This window comes from Silene latifolia, chromosome 9 (genome assembly GCF_048544455.1).
Source record: "Silene latifolia isolate original U9 population chromosome 9, ASM4854445v1, whole genome shotgun sequence".
Classification (NCBI taxonomy): Eukaryota; Viridiplantae; Streptophyta; class Magnoliopsida; order Caryophyllales; family Caryophyllaceae; genus Silene; species Silene latifolia.
In genome coordinates, this window is record NC_133534.1 from 39,606,481 (window position 1) to 39,628,751 (window position 22,271).

The following is a 22,271-nucleotide window of genomic DNA, read 5'->3' on the forward strand; positions in this document are numbered from 1 at the left end:
GGGCCAACCGGTTAGCCCACACATTCTCAGCATGATTGAGAATGTCGAGAAGCTGGAGACCTTTGATTGTAACATCAGCGTGAACATTGTTATCGACCGCATGCTTCATTCACTCCACGATGGTTTTTCGCAATTCAGAGCGAATTACTATATGAATGATTTGAAGAAGACTCCCCATGAATCGCACTCCCTTCTCGCATGCACCGAGAAGGACATGAAGTTCAGTGGGAGCTTGAAACAGGATGTTCTCGTTGTGTCCAACAAAGGGAAAGGTAAGGGCAAAGCTCAGGCAAACCTAGCAGTAGGTAAACCGAAGTTTAAGAAGTCGGGTTCAGGTAAGAGTGGACCTGGTGAGTCGAGCAACTCATCAGGCGCGACAAAGAGCAAGGATGGTAACATGGAGTGTCACCATTGCCACAAGACTGGGCATTGGAGGCGTACATGTCCCTTATACCATGAGGACTTAAAGGCAGGTCGTGTTAAAGCTGTTGGTATGTCTTCTTCCTCTACTACTTTTATTCATATGATTGAGATTAACCACGCAAGTTACGGAACTTGGGTACTTGATACTGGTTGTGGTTGTGGTTCTCATCTGTGTAATCATGTGCAGGGGCTCCGAAACATCGAACCCCTCGTAAAGGGTGAGGTGGACCTGCGTGTTGGGAATGGAGCAAGAGTAGCTGCCATCTCAAAGGGGACATATGTGATCCAGCTTCCCAAATGGATTTGAGTTGTCATTATATGATCGCTATTATGTTCCTAGTCTTTCGAAAAACATTATTTCAGTTTCTGCACTTGACAAACTTGGTTTTTCATTTGTAATAGAAAATAATGCTTGCATTTTCTCTTTACACGATATGATTTATGGCAAGGCAGTCTCCATGAACGGAATTTATGTTTTAGATCAGACCACGGAAATATTACACGTAATGAATAAAAAGTTAAAGGTTGGTGACAAAGATCAAACGTATCTATGGCACTGCCGTATGGGACACATTAATGAGAAACGCGTAAAACAGCTCATCAAACATGGAGCTATCTCGGCCTTTGATTTTCAATCATTTGGCACGTGTGAATCATGTCTCATCGGTAAAATGACTCGTATTTCCTTCAAAGGTGTTGGAATGCGCGCTGCTGACCTATTAGGACTCATACACACGGATGTATGTGGACCTATGTCAATCACCGCACGAGAAGGCTATAGGTATTTCATCACTTTCACGGACGATTTAAGTAGATATGGCTATGTCTACTTAATGAAGCATAAAAGTGAATCCTTTGAGAAATTCAAAGAATACCAGAATAGGGTGCAGAACCTATTGGGTAGAAAGATTAAAACACTACGTTCAGATCGTGGTGGCGAGTATCTTTCTCACGAGTTTGATCATCACCTCAAAGACTGTGGGATTGCCCTACAGTTAACTCCACCTGGAACACCTCAATTGAATGGTGTGTCCGAACGGAGAAATCGAACACTACTTGATATGGTTCGATCCATGATGAGTCACACGGTTTTACCTGATTCATTATGGGGTTATGCTCTTTTGTCAGCCGCTCTAATACTTAACCAAGTCCGTCTAAAGTCTGTTGACAAGACTCCATATGAACTATGGAAGGGAACGGTCCCTAACTTGTCCTTTATACGGGTTTGGGGCTGCGAGGCTTATGTCAAGTGGAGACACGAGGATAAGCTCGGCCCGCGATCGGTCAAGACATTCTTTATAGGTTATCCTAAAGGAACCCTTGGTCATTACTTCTATTCGCCAACCGAACAACGTGTTTTTGTTGCGGCTAGTGCGACATTCTTAGAGAAGGAATTTCTCGAGAATGCAAAGAGTGATAGAACCTTCGACCTGTCGGAGATTCCAGAACCAAATACCGAGCAACTATTGGAGGAACCTATTCCTTCAATCCCGGCTGCGGTTAACATTCCTGAGGAACCTAGGAGGTCGGGAAGAGTCTCTATTCCTCCAGACAGATACATTGGTATGGTCGAGAAACATGACATAGATGACGTTCTACTCTTAACGAGTAGTGAACCCGCAACCTATAAAGGTGCCATGACTAGTTCTGACTCAAAGCTATGGCTTGAGGCCATGCAATCCGAAATGGACTCCATGTATGAGAACAACGTGTGGGATCTTGTTGACTTACCTGCTAAGGTTCGTCCCCTTCAATGCAAATGGCTTTACAAGATAAAGCATTCTGTGGAAGGTCAACAAGATATCTACAAAGCACGACTAGTTGCTAAAGGTTTCACCCAAGTGCCAGGTTTGCACTACGATGAGATTTTTGCACCCGTAGTCATGCTGCGTTCCATTCGGATTATCTTAGCGATTGCCGCTTTCCATGACTATGAAATTTGGCAAATGAACGTGAAAACCGCCTTCTTAAACGGCTTTTTGGAGGAAGAGTTGTACATGGTACAAACCGAAGGTTTCATCGATCCAGTACATCCTAAGAAAGTGTGCAAGCTTAAGCGTTCCATTTATGGACTTAAGCAAGCATCAAGGAGTTGGAATCATCGCTTCGACCAAGTGATAAAAGAAAATGGATTTACTCGATCGGTCGAGGAACCATGTCTATATATCAAGTCGAGTGGGAGCAAGATTGTCTTTCTAATATTGTATGTTGACGACATACTCCTGATTGGGAATGACATACCTCTCTTAACTTCGGTGAAAGTATGGTTGAAGAACCATTTCCAGATGAAAGATCTGGGTGAGGCACAAAGAATTCTGGGCATCCGTATCTATCGAGATAGATCACGTCGGATGTTATCTCTCGATCAGAGTCTTATATAGACAAAGTCCTAGAGAGATTCAGCATGACTAACTCCAAGAAGGGGTTCCTTCCTATGGCTCCAGGGGTGCATTTGAGCAAGTCTCAGGCACCAGAGACACCGGAAGAGAAAGAGCGCATGGCACGGATCCCATATGCTTCGGCTATAGGATCAATCATGTATGCCATGATATGCACACGTCCCGACGTGGCATATGCATTGAGTATGACAAGTCGATTCCAACAGCATCCAAGTGAATCACATTGGCTCGCTGTCAAAAACATTCTTAAGTACCTCCGGAGGACTAAAGATTGGGCATTGACTTATGGAGGCTCTCAAAAGCTATGCGCAACCTAAGATTCTTAGATGCTAGCTTCCAAACGGATCGAGATGACTCGAAATCTCGGTCTGGATTCGTTTTTACTCTTAATGGCGCTGCATCACCTGGAAAAGTTCCAAGCAACGATTCAAAGCAGATTCTACGACCGAGTCCGAGTACTATGCCGCGTCTGAAGCTACAAAGGAAGCGATATGGATGCGTCAATTCTTACATGGACTATCCGTAGTGCCTAGTTTGAATGACCCGATCACCATCTATTGCGACAATAGTGGTGCCATCTTCCAGGCTAAGGAGCCAAAGTCTAGCAACAAGTCTAGACATGTACAACGGAAAGCTCATCTAATCCGGGATTACGTGGAGCAAAAGGAAGTAGTGATAGAAAAGATTGCTACAGATGATAACATAGCAGATCCTCTCACTAAACCATTACGACAAGATAAGCATGAAGGGCACGTTAATTCCATGGGAATTAAACGTGTTCCTAAGTTGTAGTACTCTTTTATGGATTAGATTCATTCGCTTTTGTACTCTATACAACATCATCGTTTTGATATTTATATATTTTGTTTTTCATGTGGTTTTGTACGACAAATTTTGAACACCACAAAGTGAATCGAACGAACATTATATTTTTCAGTCCTTAATTGCCCTCATGAGCTGATAACTCAGGCAATTATTTTGTGACGTTGGTTGATGGTGGGTTCAACGAGCCATAAGTCAACAGGTTGGTGACCAATCACAGAGGCGATTTATACGGATATTTCGTAGGACACAATTGTGACATCGACGTGGAGTCCTAAATGTTTTATAACATTCGTTGCCTGGTCGTGGATAGGACTTCCATGGTGATCCTAAGAGTCGATTCTTTTGACTATCGACTGTCTCTTGAGACTAAGGCAGATTTTGGGTGACTTTGGTTTCTTTCTCACGGTCATCCGTAACAGGGGGCCAAGTAGATTTTTTTCTGGGTCATTTCATGCTGTGCTTAGATCGGAAGGAGTTCGAGTTGAAGGAAATATTCAGCCTTTATCAGGTACTCGATATTTCTCAGGGCCACTCGAGGAGTCAGAATCGAAATGCATGGCCATGCTCGGATACGGATTCGTTTTATCGGTTGAGTTACTCTCTAGTCGGGGAAACCACTCTAGATACAGATCGATTGTAAAATACGACCTTTGCGGATCCAGATCCGCAAATTGTTTTACATTGAGTGGGAGAAATTTTAAATGAATATGAGAATCGGTTATCGCACATACACTTGTACGGACAAGTGGGAGTTTGTTGGAGCTTGTGTCCTCCAGTTAGTGCGGATAACGTCATTGCACATACACTTGCACGGACAAGTGGGAGCTTGTTGGGGTTGGTGTCCTTAATGATTAGTGCAAGGACTTATAAACCTCTAAAAGGATCAAAGGGTATACTTTGTATCATAATCAGTTGATCCACGTTTATCAATAACGGTTGGCTTGCTAGATAAGTTTGACGTTATTGTCATACAGATGGCGGTGATCAACTGGTCCCTAAAAGTCACACCTATAGGATACGTTTGAGTGATGTGACGGTATGAAAATACGGTCATGTAGATGCCAAATTTGACTAACCGGTTAGTTCGAGTTATTTAACTAATAAATTAGTCAAAATGTGATGTTGAGATTTTATATTTAATACGGATTAAATATCATGGGCTAAAGGCGAATTAACCAGTTAATTCGTAAAATTAAATACAAACGTTTTATATTTAATTAAATGTATATTGAATATAATTATACAATACTGTTTTGTCGGACATGTATTAATAATTCAACTAACCCGTATTATTAGTTGATGCCTTAATTTCCGATAACCGATAACAGTTTAAAATGAAACCGCGTCGTATACACTTAGTAAGCTATGGACCGGACCACGAGTTTAAGTGAAGAGAAAATGAAATGCCCATTTGGGCTCCTCTCACTCGGTTTGGCCGAGGCTCTCAATAGACAAAAGGGGAGTCTTCTCCTTTTGTCTAACCTAATTCATTTTGCTAAAAATTATTAGGGTTTTTGGGAATTGTGCCTCCTGAATTCCGGATCTCTCATCCAACACAAACTCACAAAACTATCCCCTCGATATTGCAAGGCAATTAGGGGATTCTCTCTAGCACAAGGGCATTACTCGGACATCTTGGGTGCAACGATTAGGAGGGGATCTAACTTGATCTCTCATTGCCTTTTGCACTAGGACCGAAGGTTATTTCTATATCTTTATCGTTTCTTTATGTTTTTCGTTTTATGACTATAAACTACATATAAATTTTACGTTATAATCCTTAATTCGAAGGGTAGTATACGGATATTGACCCACACACATTAGCGTCAACTTAAATCGTTGGTAAAAGAAAATGATCAACCTATTTTGGATCAATGATTTACAACCTCGATCTCCTTTTCAACCAAAAGACACGAGACATCTTGCTTTGAATACAAGATACGCATATACCATAAGATCTAATGGTTTCCAGAGTACTCGATAACTCTTTGCGTTCATCATTCGAGAATTTAAGGTTTAATCTTGGGTTACCAATTTTAGTCTTGCATCATCTACATGATATATCATTCTAGTTTGGTTTAGAATATAATCACCTTGATAATGGGCTAGCCATACATCAAATCGTGGTTTATAGGGTCATAAAAGTGAAACCTCTTTTGTATCTTAACAAGTTTATATTCTTATTTAGAGTTTATGCACTTAATAGTCATAATTAAGTACAACTATAAACCCAAAACTAGATTGATTACACAATGACTACCTCTCAACATCATTGTTGCTAGTCTCATATTCTAATCATCCTATGTATCAAGTACAATGATGAAAATCACCACCGGTTTCTAATATTGACGAAGTAGTACTAGCAAAATTTATGTCAATCAAATAAACATTTAAAGAAGAAGGTCCCATTAGATGTCCCACGACTAACTTGTTGATTCTTCAATAATTTGGGGTAGTTTCATTTCTAGCGTCCAACAATTAAGACAATGGAAACTTTATCGGTCGGGATTGATAGGTTTAGTATCGTTATTCTCAATAACTTCACTTTTAACATTACCTTGTATCAATTCCATTCTAATTTTATTTCTTTAAAACCTTATCCTTTTTTTAAAGGCTTAAGAGAATGCTCCCACTCATTTCAATGAGTCTTTGCTTTGAGAAGCAAAATTATATTCATGAAGACTACTCTTCATTCGTTTGTTTAGTCTTAAAACTTTCATTAAAGTGGTTGCGGTATTTTGGTCTATTACGATTTGCAACAAATCTAGTCACCAAAATGATTTAACGTTTCAAAATACTTAACTCAATTAAGCACATGAGAAACAATTGTAAGTAGATATGTTAGTCAAGAATCAAAAACCCTTTTGATCACAAATAACTTTCATCTATACTCTTCACAAGAGATCCTTACAATGGATAATTCGAGGTTTTTGGAAGAAAATTCATATTTGTCTTTAGTTACGATGTTTTAATGGAGATTTGAATCAAAAATCGAAATGATATCGTATATGAATTGCGGTAAAGAAATAGAACAATATGATAACGGAATAGTGGAAAACTCAACATCTATCGTTTTATTAATACTTGTAAATAACAAGTAAAACATTTACATAGTGACCTCTACCCAACTATGATAAATGATTCTAAGACCCAAATTCATATTAACTTGGGCACGGGGTAGCCGATGAAACCCTTATCAATATAACTCGGTGGATTAACTCTTTAATCGATTCTACTTTTAGAACTCTTGGTCGATAAAATTACTCTAATATTTATCTTTAGCCCGGAACACATGCGACTACGGTCACGAATACTTCCGTTGAGGTCAATCCAAATTTCAAATAAATGTGTCCATGATCCAAATTCACATTAACTTGGGCACGGGGTAGCCGAGGAAACCCTCATAAACATGAATTCGGTGGATAGACATTTATCACCCACTTCCCCTACGTAACAAGGTTTGTACCCCGGGGTGGCCGAGTGCACTCCCTCGCGAAATAGGTTTTCATGGTTTCTACTTTTTGGTAAGGCTAAGTCTCAATTGTTTATTTTCGCGAGAGGTCATGTCAATTTATTATCTATCCCGTTTTAAGTGAACTAAAGCGGTGAACTACGATAATTGTAATTGACACGGTCGATAAACTCGATTAAAATGATAATGCATGTTATAGTTATGGCGATTTAGCGATGCATGCAACATATAAATAAAATGCAAAGCATAAAAATAAATCCTAGTATAGCCTTCCTAAAATAGTAAATCTCATTTAACTATTACAAATTCGGAAACCAACTCCATTGGTCCCTTGAACTTCGGTCTTGGCACGCATTCGAGGTAACATCGTCTTTAATGGCCTTCTCGAGTGGCACCGTCTTCAAGTTTCTCCGGAATAAATAAATTACATAACAAATTACATAATTTCCTATTATACATTTGTAATTAAAATAAAAATAAATCTATTAAATTACAAAACGGTGATACAAGATCATAATGAATTACAACCGAATCGATATTCCCATACATTTCGGGTAATATCAATTAAAAACTAAGGCCATACAAAGTAAAATTACATAATTCAAAAATTACATAAAATAAAATTATGACAATCATAAATAAAATGCAGCATTATAATATGTATGAACATGCCCAATTTTATGCTAAATCGCCTTTAAGGAGCCAATATCGTATATTAATCGGTTTTTATGGATTTGCGTGATTTAACCTTTTATAATCACAATAATTACATAAATTCATTTTTATGTACAAGTTAATTACCCTAACCAACTTAGGACTCAAAATTAGTCTCCACTAACATTTGACAATAATTAACTTATATTTCTTAATATTGTTCATAAATGGACTCAAAATACAAAATTTTGCCATAAACTTCAAATTAAATCATAAAAATTTCAAATAATTTCAAAATTTGAAATTTAAACTCATGAACATTCTGGAAAAATACCATGACACTCATAATGTTCAAAACTTAGGTTAAAAATTTCGAAAATTTATCGAGAAAAACAATGTTGCGGTATATCGGATTTATCAATTATAACCATAAAAATATGATAAAAATTATTTTTATTAACTTTTCACTTTTAGATCTGAAATATATGATAAAATGCAATATGTGATGCTTTTCCTTAGTCATGAAGTATGTTTTAGCAATTTTTACTAATTAAAGTCACTATTTATGTGATTTTTCATAAAAAATTCATAAATCATGCATAAAGACTTCATTATAGCCAAATATTTTACACACATCTTAAAAAATTGCATGTGACAACATACTAAATTTTCATGACCAGATTCGAAATATATGTCATATTAACCTATTTTCCCATTTAAATACGATTTTAACTTGAAAAATCCATATTTCTAGCATAACAACTCATTTTATTATGAAACGTTACAGGCCATCAGTAGATAATATATGTGAAAACATATCCAAAAACCACTTAAAAAATCGAAGTTTAGCTAATTTTCGAACAAAAATGACATTTTTATCATAAAAATCACATTTTAATGTCAATATTATATAAAATGAACAATAAAATCCATAAATAAACCAAAATATCCTAAAAATCACTTATGGTCAGAAACTTTTAACATGCAAATAAATTTCGTGATATTTCATAATAAACACAAATTTATAAGTTTTGTTTGTTAATCGTATAACTCGGCAAAACAATAACCGATTTGCATGCAAACAACCTAAGGCTCTTGATACCGCTTGTTAGAAAATATTAATCTCATTAATTTACATATTCATATATGTGACATTTAATTTAGTCATAAAATTAAATATAGATCTTATGCATGCAAACATAAATTGAAATAGAGAAGAAATCATTTTCCTTACTATGTGATTTCGGTTTTATGGGCACCAACAAGATCTCCTTCTTGTTAGTTCTTGAGCTTTCCAACAATGGATGAACAAGATTCAAGTTTAGAATCTCTCCCAAAAGCATATACCCAAGGAAACCATTTAATAACTAATATTATTTTGTACTAGAAATAATATAAGTCTTACTATAAAATTGACACAAAAATTATAGTTTTGCTCTTGAAAAATCGGTTCAAGAGGAAGTGATTATGTGAGTTTATTTCTCTAGAATTTTCACAAATTGTAGAGAGTATATTAATTTCTTACACTAGAAATTTTTTGATAAGAGTGAATGAATAATTGTAGAGGAAATATCCTCTATTACCATGGTAAAACCGGTTGGAGGGAGTATGATGTCCAATGCATGGGCTAGTTTTTCTACCCAAGAAAAGATAGGCATGCAAGGCTAAGACTATAGGTAATTATTGTGTTCTCCACTTAAAAATAATCAACACAATTTTTATCCTAAAACTCCCTCCATTTCGGTACACACACATAAAATGGATGAGTCCATTTTATTTGTGATTTTGTCAATATGTCACATGTGACAAATGTGACATGTTACTTGTCATGTGAAATTGTAATGTATTTTTAACATATTAAAAATCAACATACTCATAAAATATGTCATTTACAAAATCGACTAGTAATTCGTAATTACTTGTACCAAAATGGTTTATCAAATTATAAATTACGTCTTGTATTTATAATAAATTATTCATTCAATTTCAATTGTTTCGTAAACAATAATTTAATCTAAGTAACAAGACAATTTGATTACTTAGACCGTATCTAATTTAATCGAATTACAATAAGACACGTTAACTTTACTCATAAAATTATCCGTCAATTTTTAAGCAATTTAATTAACTCGTATCGGCATACGATTAATTAAATAATCAATTAAGAGTATTTTCCTATAGGTATGACCTAAGAGGATCAACTGATCACCACCGTCGCACGACAGTAATGTCAAACTCTAGACAACCAATCATTACCGATATGTGTGGACCAGTTGACTGTAAAATATTACATCCCACATGTATTCTTAAAATGAGATTTAAACATGTGATCATTATGATCAACAGTTGTGATCGCATTATTGTCGGATGACACTTAATCCAACACAATGTTCATGTATATATACGCACAACCATAATACCAGCAAACACAACAATAAAATATAAATAAGCCTTTCAATTTCAATGAGGGGTAAAAAAAAAGATTAACGTGCAAAGCTTTATAAATGGAGGCATATGTATGATTAAAAGAAAAGTAAAAATTATTTTGTGGAAAGCGCTATTTATATAGGAAGGAGAAAGGAATTCTACAATGACTAAAATTCTTATTAGAGAGAACATTGAACATGACGTATTAATGCATGGGAAAATCCTATCAATATTAGTGTTTGTGTTCTTATAGAAAGATTTGTTTAAAAATTCTTATCCGGTTGATTTTTATTTTATTTTTCTTTTATAGTTATAGTTATAGTTATTATTATTATTATTATTATTATTATTATTATTATTATTATTATTATTATTATTATTATTATTATTATTATTATTATTATTATTATTATTATTATTATTATTATTATTATTATTATTATTATTATTATATAGCATTATTTATTTGACTGAGGTGTTTTGTTAATGTTGGAGACTCTAATAACGCTCGAAAAAATTTCCTTTAATAATATAGATAGATTATTAAAATTTTCAACTAAAATTTCCTATTCAGCCTAATGTTCCCTTTTCTCTAATATATGTGAGGAGTATTATAATGAAAGGGGAACATTAGGTTGAATAGGAGGGAGTGTTAATTAATGGACACCTAAAAGCGAGGTGTTAATATAACCCCGCATATTTAGGGTCAACTAGGGGTGTAAACCTACCGAAATATGACCCGACTAAAACCCTCCCTGAAATAACAAGTTCTTTTCAACCCAAAACTGAAAAAAAATCCGACCTGCTAATATAACCCGCATATTTATGGTTAAGACTCGTCACATCTGTGACCCGACTCGTAATAGTTAAATTTGGGGTTAATTTGTATTTCGAAATTACTTTTTCACATACGGACTTTACTCTTTCACATACATTTTTTCATAAAATTTTCAAATCATATCCTTTTCCCTAATCATAGTCAAATCAACTCTTTATACACTTTTCCTAAAATCCAATCTAATTAATCTAACAGCAAGTCTTGCTATAGCCGGATATATCCGTCTATAGCAAGAGACGGGTCAAATACCTTTAAAGTGGTGATATTTTTTTGCCCCACCACGCAAGTTGTTGTTTGTCTTATGAGTAATGTGGTATGTTACTTGTCCCGTCTTTAGTTATAGACAGATAGTTGCCGTCTAAAATGAGATTTGAAGTAATTTTTCATTTATATCAATTATGAATATGTCTTATTGAAATTATTAGGTCAAGTTTTTAGTGAAACTAGTTTTAAACCCGTGCAAAAAATGCACGGGTTGTATTGCCGTAATAGCAAGCGCTATTAATCATATCATTTGATACAGGAGCTAAATAGTTTAGTATTTAAACGTGTACTCACTATGCTAAATAGTATTTTATTTATGATACATACTTTTTATGAACTCGTGGTGGTGGAAGTAATTGGCGCGGACTCACATATAAAAATATCCATTCATCAACATCTATAAATATTATTAAAAGACTAGACATTAAACGCCACGTAGACAAATGTGACATGACAATAATTAATTGTGACGTGGCAAAATATAGTCCACGTGGAAATACTAGCATAGTAGTACACATGAAAAAAAAATTATCAATTCCACATTTAAAAGTTACTCTCATAATTAATGGTAAAAAACTAAATTTAGATAATTTTAATTTCATAGGATAATTTTTAAATCACTCTCATGCAAAGTGGATTTAATAATAATAATCTATAAATATAATTAAAAAGTAAGCCAAACTATCAACCATCAACTATATGTCTTATTTTAATTTCATAAGATAATTTATAAACCACTCTCATGCAAACCTTTTACATTACATTTCTCCTTGCTCCATATTTATGTATGTAAAATCAGTAACTCTATAATCTAAATACAAAATCTATATATCTAACTTAAAGGCATGTTAAATTACCTATCATAATCTACATGTCATATCTATACAATAATATAAAAACGCTACCTTGAGCATATGTATAAGACATGCGACATCGTAGAATCACTAAGAAACTTTCATTTGATAATATGTGACTAATTAATAATCATTCATAGAATTAAGATAGAATACTTATTATCACGTTTATGACCCCTTATTCATCTCTAACTCTTCATTTTCTCTTTAGCTCTTCCTTTTCCTTTTTGATGATTCCTTTCTCCCCCTAAAATTTAACTCCTTATTTGATGCTAAGTTAATATAAGTAAAGTCTTTAAAATAAGCACTTTTTATTTTTTACCCTCCTTTTCTAACCTTTTGGCATATTCATATGTTATTGAAACTTTCCATTGCATATAATTTTTATTAATCATTTGCATTTGTGAAAAAAATAAAGTTATATCATACATAAGATTTGTGTTTTATTTGGTATTGTTTAAATAACTTTTATTGATGTCAATTTGTATTTCTCACCTTGATTTATTTTTGCAGATGGAATGGTACAATTTTCTTATTATTGCAAAGTTGGATTGTGCAGTTAATTACGTTATACATAAGGTATGTTCTACGAGTTTTGTTTGTGTAATTTATATAAGCTTATTGTAAAATGCACAGTTTTTTGTAATTTATCCACTAATATCGCTTTGTGGTAGATTTATTTTATACTATCTTTATGTAAACCCTCTTACAAGATTAATTGAATTATCGTTAAATGTATGTTTGTTTCTTATTCTATTTTTGTAGGTGATGCTTCCTTTGTCTTCTCATAATATTAACATAGTGTGTTAAAAAAAACTACATGGGAAATGTGTAGGCAACAGAAGGATTTAGTTGAACAAAAACTTGATATCCATCCTTGAACCATGTTCTAATGATATTAAAACTTATTTGGTACGTAATTATCTCACTTGATATCAAAACAAAATATTTTTAGTTTTTAATTCGAATTTAGAGGATCTTAGTAAATTGTTTTTTTTTATAATTGTTTTTGTAAAAAAAAATACAATATAGTTAAAAGGCTACTTAAAACATCTAATATTAATTCGCATGTCATTTTTATATTGGTTAATATTAAGGCTACATCAAATTTATTTATAAAAATTCTTCATAAGATTTACTAATATTTTTTGATGGAAATCATAGTACCGATCATGATTTAAATTATAAAAATTAATTAACAATTTACTCTCATCATTTAAATGTACAATTTGTCCATCTAACTCTTCATTAACCATAGAGATAGTAGTTAAAAGGTCTTATATGTAGTAAATAAAAAGTCTAATAATATGGATTATAAAGCTACTAAAATATTTTTTAGTGGAAACCATAAGATCATGTACTGAATAAAAAAAGAAAAAAGAATTTACTCTCATTATTTAAAATTTAAATCGTAAAATTTATCCATATAATTCTTCATTAGTAATAAAGATAGTAGCTAAAAGGTGTTATATGTGGTAAATGAAAAATTTAATAACTTGGATTATAAAGCTTCACAATTTCTCATATTGTTACTTTTGATTTATTTCAAAACCATCTTAAATATTGTAATTAGCACACTTGCGAAAAATTGAAAAATAAGGTGTATATGTGCATGTGATTCAAACGTTCATAGTCTTCTTAAAAGTACTCCATATTTCTATCTTTTAAGATTTTAAAATTTTAAACGTTTAATAAGTTATATAGTTAGTTTTGTAATTAAGATGATGCTTATTTAATTTTTTAGTTGGCTTACAAAGCATGTTTGGATCTAAATGTGAAAAACGAAAATATATTTTTTACTCTTTTAGTTGGCTTACAAAGCATCACCATTCATCATCGGCGAGATTCTCTATTTTACATGTATATTTTTGATAAAAAATATAGATTTTGAGGAAAAGTTAAATTAATAGTATCTATTTAACTTTCTTAAAAAAACCTATCAGATATGTAACAGCTGTAATACTCCGTATTTATATGTCTTGGGGTACTCTATCGAGTAGCCCTTACTCTGTCGAGTAAGGGTAAGTTGCGAAATAAAATAGTTTCTGACCTGTTGGGTACTCGATCGAGTAGCTGGGGTACTCGATCGAGTAAGGCGGTACTCGATCGAGTACCTTGGGTACTCGATCGAGTGTCCGGTTTTACGGGGAGTTTTCTCGGGTTTTGTTAATTATGCGATTAAGGTATTTAAACATAATCGTCATTGTTTTAAATCACTTTTACAAAACCTAAAACCCTGTTTAAGAGAGAAAGCAGCCAGTTCATCTTCCTAATCGCATTCTTAGCAATTCCCGGAGTTCGGACGGTCGAGTTCTTGTCGTAATTCGTATCGTTGAGTTCCTTGCGTCGAGGGTAAGCTTTTAACATAATTTTTATAATGCTTTGTTAAGATTGGTTAAACCCTAATTTAGGGATTGGGGGTTTTTGTGTGTAGTATGTGATGTATAGCCTATATGTGTTATATGATAGGAGGAGGATTCGTAGAAGAGGCGTTTTGATACAGCTGTAGATACCGTCTGCTTGTTGTGCTTTCCAGGTAGGATTTCTTACTCGGTATTAGTCCCATAATGGGATATTGGTGATGTCTTTGTAGTTAGTTGTTTGATATGATGATTGTCTTGTGTTTGTGGTTGTGATTCTTTGTTGATGGTTCTCGAGATGCGTTCTCCGAGTGGGGTCACTTGCGGGAGTGACTTCACGCCCTATTTTCGCCCTTCGTGGAACCCGCCACGGAAGGGGATGTGCACATTAATGGGACGGGGTTATCGCTCGGTATGATGAGCGGGGCTTAGGTGGGAAACGGCTGCGGTCCCCCTTTGGCGTAATGGGTCCAAAGTGGACGGTCGAGTATTGAGATGATGGGAGTTGGTGTGTGTGTGTGTGTGTGTGTGTGTGACCGTTCCAGCTGTCTGTTTATCTTATTATTGTTATCTATATTGATTGTGTGATTAGTACTGACCCCGGTGTTGTTTTGTAAACCTGCGGTGATCCATTCGGGGATGGTGAGCAGATATTGAGCAGGTATTGAGATGAGTACTGGGATAGCTGGGATGCCACGACATGCCCTTAGGAGTCTTCCGCTGTCGCCTTAGTTTATTTACTTTTCAGTTAAACAATCATTTGAGAATAATGTATCGCACTTTTAGTTAGTTTCATGGATTGTAACTATTCGTTAAACTATTTATAATAAATGTTGTTTCTTTATTGTTGTTTGATTATCATTGCCTCGGGTGACCGAGACGGTAATGTCTTCATACCTGAGTGGTCCTGGTAAGGCACTTGGAGTATGGGGGTGTTACAACAGCGATCTTGGAGTGTTTTGTTTATCGACCTAACGACGCAGCCGTTTTTAGCTTAGTTACTTATGACGTACATCATAAATACATAAAAGTAACAAATTTGTAAAAAAATTAAACAAACATTTATAGTTATAAAATTAGCTACATTAAATTGTTGACTAAAAAATATTCATGAATAATATTAACATGTATTAAAATATTTGGAAATAAAATTCAAATTAAAACTTCTATCTATATTACTATGATCATGAAAAATAATGTAAAAGAAGTAAACATTTACAAATGTTTGGTTTATAGCTTATTCGCGATAAAAAAAAAATTTTATATTTTAGTTAAAGATGGACGTCAACAAAAGCAAATAAATGGGACAAATAGAACAAGTCCGCGATTTTCGCGGGTACAAAACTAGTTACACATATATATTCTTCGATTTTTGTCCTTCATTAATTTTCAACCAAACACGTCTGGTTTTTTTTACTATTCTTCGATCTTTGTCCTTTATTAATTTTCCGGTTTTTATATACATTTTTCATAAACTTTATATTAGTTTTCTGTAATTTAAAAATTGAAACTTGTTTTATTTTCCAAGTCGGTGATTATTTGTAATTTTTCAATCTAATTTTACATGTTCATAATGTATTTGTAATATTTCAACAAATTATCATTTTCGTGCATGATTTTGATTGTATGTATTTTAATTTGGGTTGAGAGTGGTGGAAGAATAGGATAAGGTGTAAGGTATTTAATTAAAGAAGGTAGAAAAAAAGGTATTTAATTAATGAAATTGGGAGAGAGAGTAATTAAATGTGTATTAAGAACATGGAGGACCCTACTTAAATAAATATTTTTTCAAGTCCTAAAACCAACAACCAATGAGAAGCCAAGAAAAAACTCATCTTTTATACTATGTAGATTAATATGCAAACCAATTATGACTGTTAATTAGGGTTTATGGGTGGTTAAAGGCACGGTGATTAGGGTGGTTTTCGGTTTCTCTGAGCGCGGTGGCTAGGGGTTGGTGTGTTAACGGTGGTGCGATGTGGGTGGTGCGTTGGTGAGGAAAGAGGATGGCTTGAATACGGAGTACTGCGATTGGTTTGCGTCGGAGTCGATTGTCGATTAGGGGTACGACTGGATCGCAGTGGTGCCGGGAGATGAGGGAAGAGAGGAGAAAATTAATTGGGTGAGGTGAGGGAATAAAAACGATAAGGGTAATATTATAAAAGTCGTATGTGAAAGAGTAAAATCCGAATGTGAAAAAGTATGTCCCTTTGTATTTAAAGCATATAAAGTTTATATAGAAATGATAAAAAAAAAAAACTAAATTTAGCAATTATCTCATTATAAGAAATAAATTAGAAAAAATATTATTATTATGTAAAAATTACTACTTACCACCTAGTATTTATCGTATTTTGCAAGCTACCACCTAGTATTTTGTTTATTTCAAATAACCACCTACTTTGCACCGTATATATATCCAGACTCCCACCGTATTTTATTCCCGATTATCATTTAACTTAATTCCCGACTCATTAAGTGAATAAACTAGAAAACGACCAAAATACCCTTACTTTTAGTAACTCCAAACAAAATCAAGACCCAAAATAAGTACAATCAAAATGGATTTATCTTTTAAGAATCAAAATCCAATAATCAAAACTCATCTTTTAAAAGAACCAACAATCATTCATGATCCATCTTACACTGTTACACAATCTCAAAGAGGAATTTGTATATAATTAGGTTGAATTGCTATCAACATTCCACATAATACAACTCCGATCCATCACCTGACCACCACCTCACTACCACCCTCCACATCGCCAAGCTAGACCTACTTGCTCATCGCACCACGAAATTTGTCACATTCCTCACCATTAACTTGTCGGCACCATCACCCCCATCCCACAAAAACCATAGATCTGGGATTTTCGTGGGTGGTGGAGACGATTGATGGGGTTGGGTGGTTGAGTGGTCGACTTGTAAGAGAGTTTGATAGTGGGGGAAGGGATTAGGAGCCCCGATGACGGGCGACATTTCGAAGTCGATGTTTGTTTAAGGGTTAATGCGGCGGTGGTTGAGTAGATTGTTGTGTTGGGAAAAAACTCGTATTTCCCTCTTTGTGTAATTACGGGAAAAATAAATAAAGTGAGTAAATTAAATTGAGACAAAGACACAATAGAATTTTTGGTTACGCGGAAAAACCCAAATAGGTAAACAACCGCGGGACGAGTGTCCAATTCTTCCACTATAATATTTCTAGTAGGATTACAAGTCGTCACCTTAATAAGGTGGATATCTCTCACTATTAATAGTGACTTTCTTCTCTCACAAAACTCTCACAATAATAGTACTAATTATTGTGGATTAATAATATATGTTTTGTTGTTGTGATTGATGAAATGAACTCTCTAATCTCACGTATATAAAGGTGATCATGAGGAGAGAGTTACTACTTCCTTAAAAGCTTAAATGAATGTTTCACACATTCATTCGATGATGGCGTTTTGAGCATTGAAGAAAATAATGCATCTAACTCACACATTCAATAGATGAGTTTCATCTCATATGAAACATCTTAGATTTAATTGTTGTGTAAATTCCCTCAATTAAAGAGAGAATAACCCAACACGTTGGACATGTGGTGAAGTGCCGGTGGCCAGCGATGCTTTGAGTTTGTTGTTGGTGGTGGTGGGTAATACAGTAACATTTAGTAATTTGAGGAGGATGATTTTTTTTTAACCGGCAATTTGATGATGATGAATGATGATGATGAATTATTGAGGAGTTGGTGAATTGGTGATAAATGGGTTGTTTACTTCTTGATCTTTTTATTTGTAGTGTAGTATGTGTTTTGAGTGAATTAAAGTGAGACTATTTTGGTCCTTTTCTAGTTTATTAACCGCCTTAATGAGTCGGGAGTCGGGACTTAAGTGAAATGATGATCGGAATTGAAATACGGTCATACGGTGGTGGATGGGATATATACGGTGCAAAGTAGGTGGTAAGTTGTAATAAACGAAATACAAGGTGATAATTTGCAAAATACCATAAATAGTAGGTAATAATTAACAATTTTCACTATTATTATTGATTGATTAAATTTCTCAAGATAGACATTATGCACTCCGTAATATCTATTGAATTTCAAAATTTTGAGATATAATATTATTACATTTGTTTTCCAGCAGTTAATTGTGGAGGGTGATAATTTATGTGTTATTAACCCGATTCGAGGTACTTGGCAAATTCCTTGAGAAATTTCTAGTATTATAAAAGATGCGAAATTAGACCTTCATTTTTTCGATGAAGTGATAATTAAACATTGCTTGCGTGAAGCCAACAAAGTTGCTGACTTTATGGCTTCTATTGGACATTCATGTTCATCACTTTCGAGGTGGTTTGATAACCGGTGGCTTCAACTTACCTCCCTCATTCGAAGGATGAGATAGGTTGGTCCTACCCTAGAGGATCAACCTAGGTTTCTTACCTAAAAAAAATGTTGCCACATCCCCTATTTACTACTCAATGAATAGGCCCATCTACGTTTTTTCCGCCTAAAATATTATCTTCTAATTGGGCTTTTAATTTTTGCATTCAACTATGAGCTAAGTCTAATGTAAAAAATGATTTCCAAAAATATGTATAACGTCCTATTCTACTATGTGTTAAATCTAGATCATATCAAAGATTTGCCCAAAAATAACGTAAAAATTGATTGCCAAAAAATAAGTATAAAATCCTCAATCATTGCCAAAAAAAAAAAAAATATACCGTCAATCCATTGCTATATTGCTACAAGTAAAAAATCCTCGACCATTGCCAAAAATTTGGGTTCATATATTACAAATCTCGAAGTAAAAACTCCTCGATCATTGCCAAAAAATTTGGGTTCATATATTACAAATCTCGAAATATATCTTTCACTAATCTAAATATATAAAATCATTGCCAAAAAGACGTGAAATATGAAAAATCAAGTAAAATGACGTGAAATGTGAAAAATTATTGAAGTGTTAATTTAGCATGATTAAGTAATACAAAAATAAAAACTCTATAAATATCGCGCATTCATTGCGCCTGATCTAAACTAGTAACTATTCAAATGAACATATAAATCAAGTCACTCTTTGTGATATCCATGTAGTAACAATATTCTTACTAATAACATTATAAAGATAATAAATAGTTGTAAAAAGGCGTTAATCCGGCCGGTATTTTAACCCTAACCGGACCCACAAGTAGCATAAAGTATAGACCCAACCTCTACAAATTCATATTTTCCAAACCCAACACTTTCCGAAATGACCAAACTCGTAACCCGTCTGCTCGATCGGTTTGTCAGGTCTAGGTGTAAGAAGTGACGGACTTGTTTTTGTTGTGAAGGGAGCTACAAAGGCGAATATGATGACGGAGTTTGAAATTATCCTAAGTCAATCAACTAAGCTAGCTGGCATCTGCAAAAGGGATAGACCTTGGATAAAGCAAAAGACTACACAAATTATAATACCTAATAGAAGAGGCACATTACTTTGACCTCGAAATTCATTGCACCCAGGAAACACAAGATACATTAAGTGCCCACATCATAAGTGTGGTTTTCCAGTATTCAGAAAACATTACATTGAAAAGATTAGGAATAAAACATATAGTAATCAATAGAAGTTGATCGCATCAGACTGAAAATTCAGATTAATATGACAGAATAAAACACCAAAAGCTGAGCACTTGAGCTGTTCAATTATGCATCGGTAGAAGATGCAGCTGGAGAGGGTTTAAGGGTAATGACCACATTATCATGGACTCCTTGTAGAAGTAGCTCTCCATCATATGTCAATAGTTTTCTCTTTTTTGCAGCTCGTAGGGTTCCTACCAGAGCTTCAAATATATTTGCACAGCGGTCATCGTGAAACAGGACTCCAAATGTTACCTATATAAACAAGGATCATAAAATATTCAAGCAGTTTTCATTTAGTAACATGTGCAATGCTAGAGGAGCAATTAATCTCGGGAGAGAATGTCTCACAAATGGCCATCAACTGGTAAGCGAGATATTATGAAATGTCCGAGAAACAAAGGTAAGAGCTCATAGTTTGAATGAAAAGTAACCATTTCCTTACCTCACAAGTCAGAAGTATTCCGGCGAAACAGAAAATGCACATCAATTGAAATTATGGGCGCATCTAAATTAAAGTTTCTGATAAAAGGATTAGTTTTATGATTTTTGACAACATTACCCTAATTGCGGGGTACTCTTGTGCTAGCAACACAAACAGATTGTTTCCAAATGATCCAAGATGAAAATTGTGTCGAGCTCAGCTTGTTTAGTAACGGCAAAAGGTTTTCGTTCTACAAATTTCACAGCAATGACAATAAAGTGTCATGAGTCCCAAAATCATTTGCGATCGACAACATGAATCATCATTTGAAATCGTCAATGCTGGGATTTCATCTGGGTCATTTAAATGATTGTGTAATTCTGAATAAAGATGATGCATTTGGGATCTAGACTTATACGTGAATACCAGGAAAACCCAGACTCGTAATAACAATTTGTAAAAGGTAGATCAAGATAAATTGCGACATTAAGCAATGATCAAAATATAAGAATACCTGGCAAGATCCATCAGATTGGGTTTGTCCAAGACGTTTGATTTCTTCTTTAAGTTTCTCAATTTCTTCCTCAACATTCATTGTCTCTATTTCTTTGTTACGGTTAGACAATTGCAATTTTATCTTAGGTATGAATGTATATGTAATGATATGTTGAGCAAGATAATTAAAGAGACATGTGTACTGTCGAGTTACTTAGTGGTAGGCCACTCCTCGTGTTTTATCACAGTATTATTGCTCCATTATCCACTCCCTCCATCTCGTCTCTCGTCTCGTTCATTTATTTACCTTTATTTTTGATATGAAGATCATTGTAGTTACCGTGGACAATATGATAATAATAGGATGATCAAATAATCCATCATAAATCTTGCTTATATATAGAGGTGTACAACTTGACCAAGATTAATATACATAGGTGCAAATGAATGATGGGCCCTAAAATGAAATAGGTAAATAAATACTCCGTAATTGGGATGTGGCACTAGAAAGCATGAACTTATTTGGATAATAGAACGACGCTCATTGTTACGGCTGGCAAAAGCTGACCCGATCCAAGGAAACTGACCCGACCCGTGACCCGATATTTTCTAGACCCGATAACAAACTAGCTTAATAAGGGTTTAAATAACACCAAATTGACATTCATCTCAATTATTTTCACTTAAAACTACAATTAATACACCTACCCATTATTTAAACATAAAATCACCATCTAAAACTAAATATATATAACATAAATATATGCTGATAACCTGACGCGACACTGACCCGACCCGAAGATGACCCGACATGAACCTAACCGACCCGAAGATGACCCGACATGAACCTAACCGACCCAAACATGTCACTGACCCGACATGGCCCAAACCCAATATGACCCAACCCACTTTGACCCAACCCATAACCGACCCAAGTGACCCAATTGCCACCTCTACTTTTTGTACTAATGTCGAATGTGTTTTATAATAGGGTAGTTAAGCGAATAAGAGACTTTCATCGGGTATGAATTTTTCGGCGCGAGATAAAGTCCAAGGCTCCAAGCGTTGGATTGAGCCTTGGATTATGGGAATAATCACTCGAGTTTTAGCGATTTGGAAGTGTTATTTGGAACAGAGAGAGCGTTTCGTTCAGTTTGTATTCTGATTACCGATTTGTTGTTCAGTGGATTTGTTTATTGTCAAAGGTGTTAAATTGTTT

The 22,271-nt window shown here is 34.4% G+C and overlaps 1 protein-coding gene across 1 annotated transcript; it reads right to left on the minus strand.

Annotated features, from left to right (window-relative positions):
* Positions 1-19,969: 19,969 nt before the first annotated feature.
* Positions 19,970-21,259, minus strand: LOC141599631 (costars family protein). The gene is made up of 2 exons (XM_074419706.1): positions 21,072-21,259; positions 19,970-20,388 (listed from the first exon to the last, which is right to left on the minus strand). Exons 1-2 carry the CDS (start codon positions 21,150-21,152, stop codon positions 20,200-20,202), a joined length of 270 nt encoding a protein of 89 aa, XP_074275807.1. The 5' UTR covers positions 21,153-21,259; the 3' UTR covers positions 19,970-20,199.
* Positions 21,260-22,271: the final 1,012 nt, after the last annotated feature.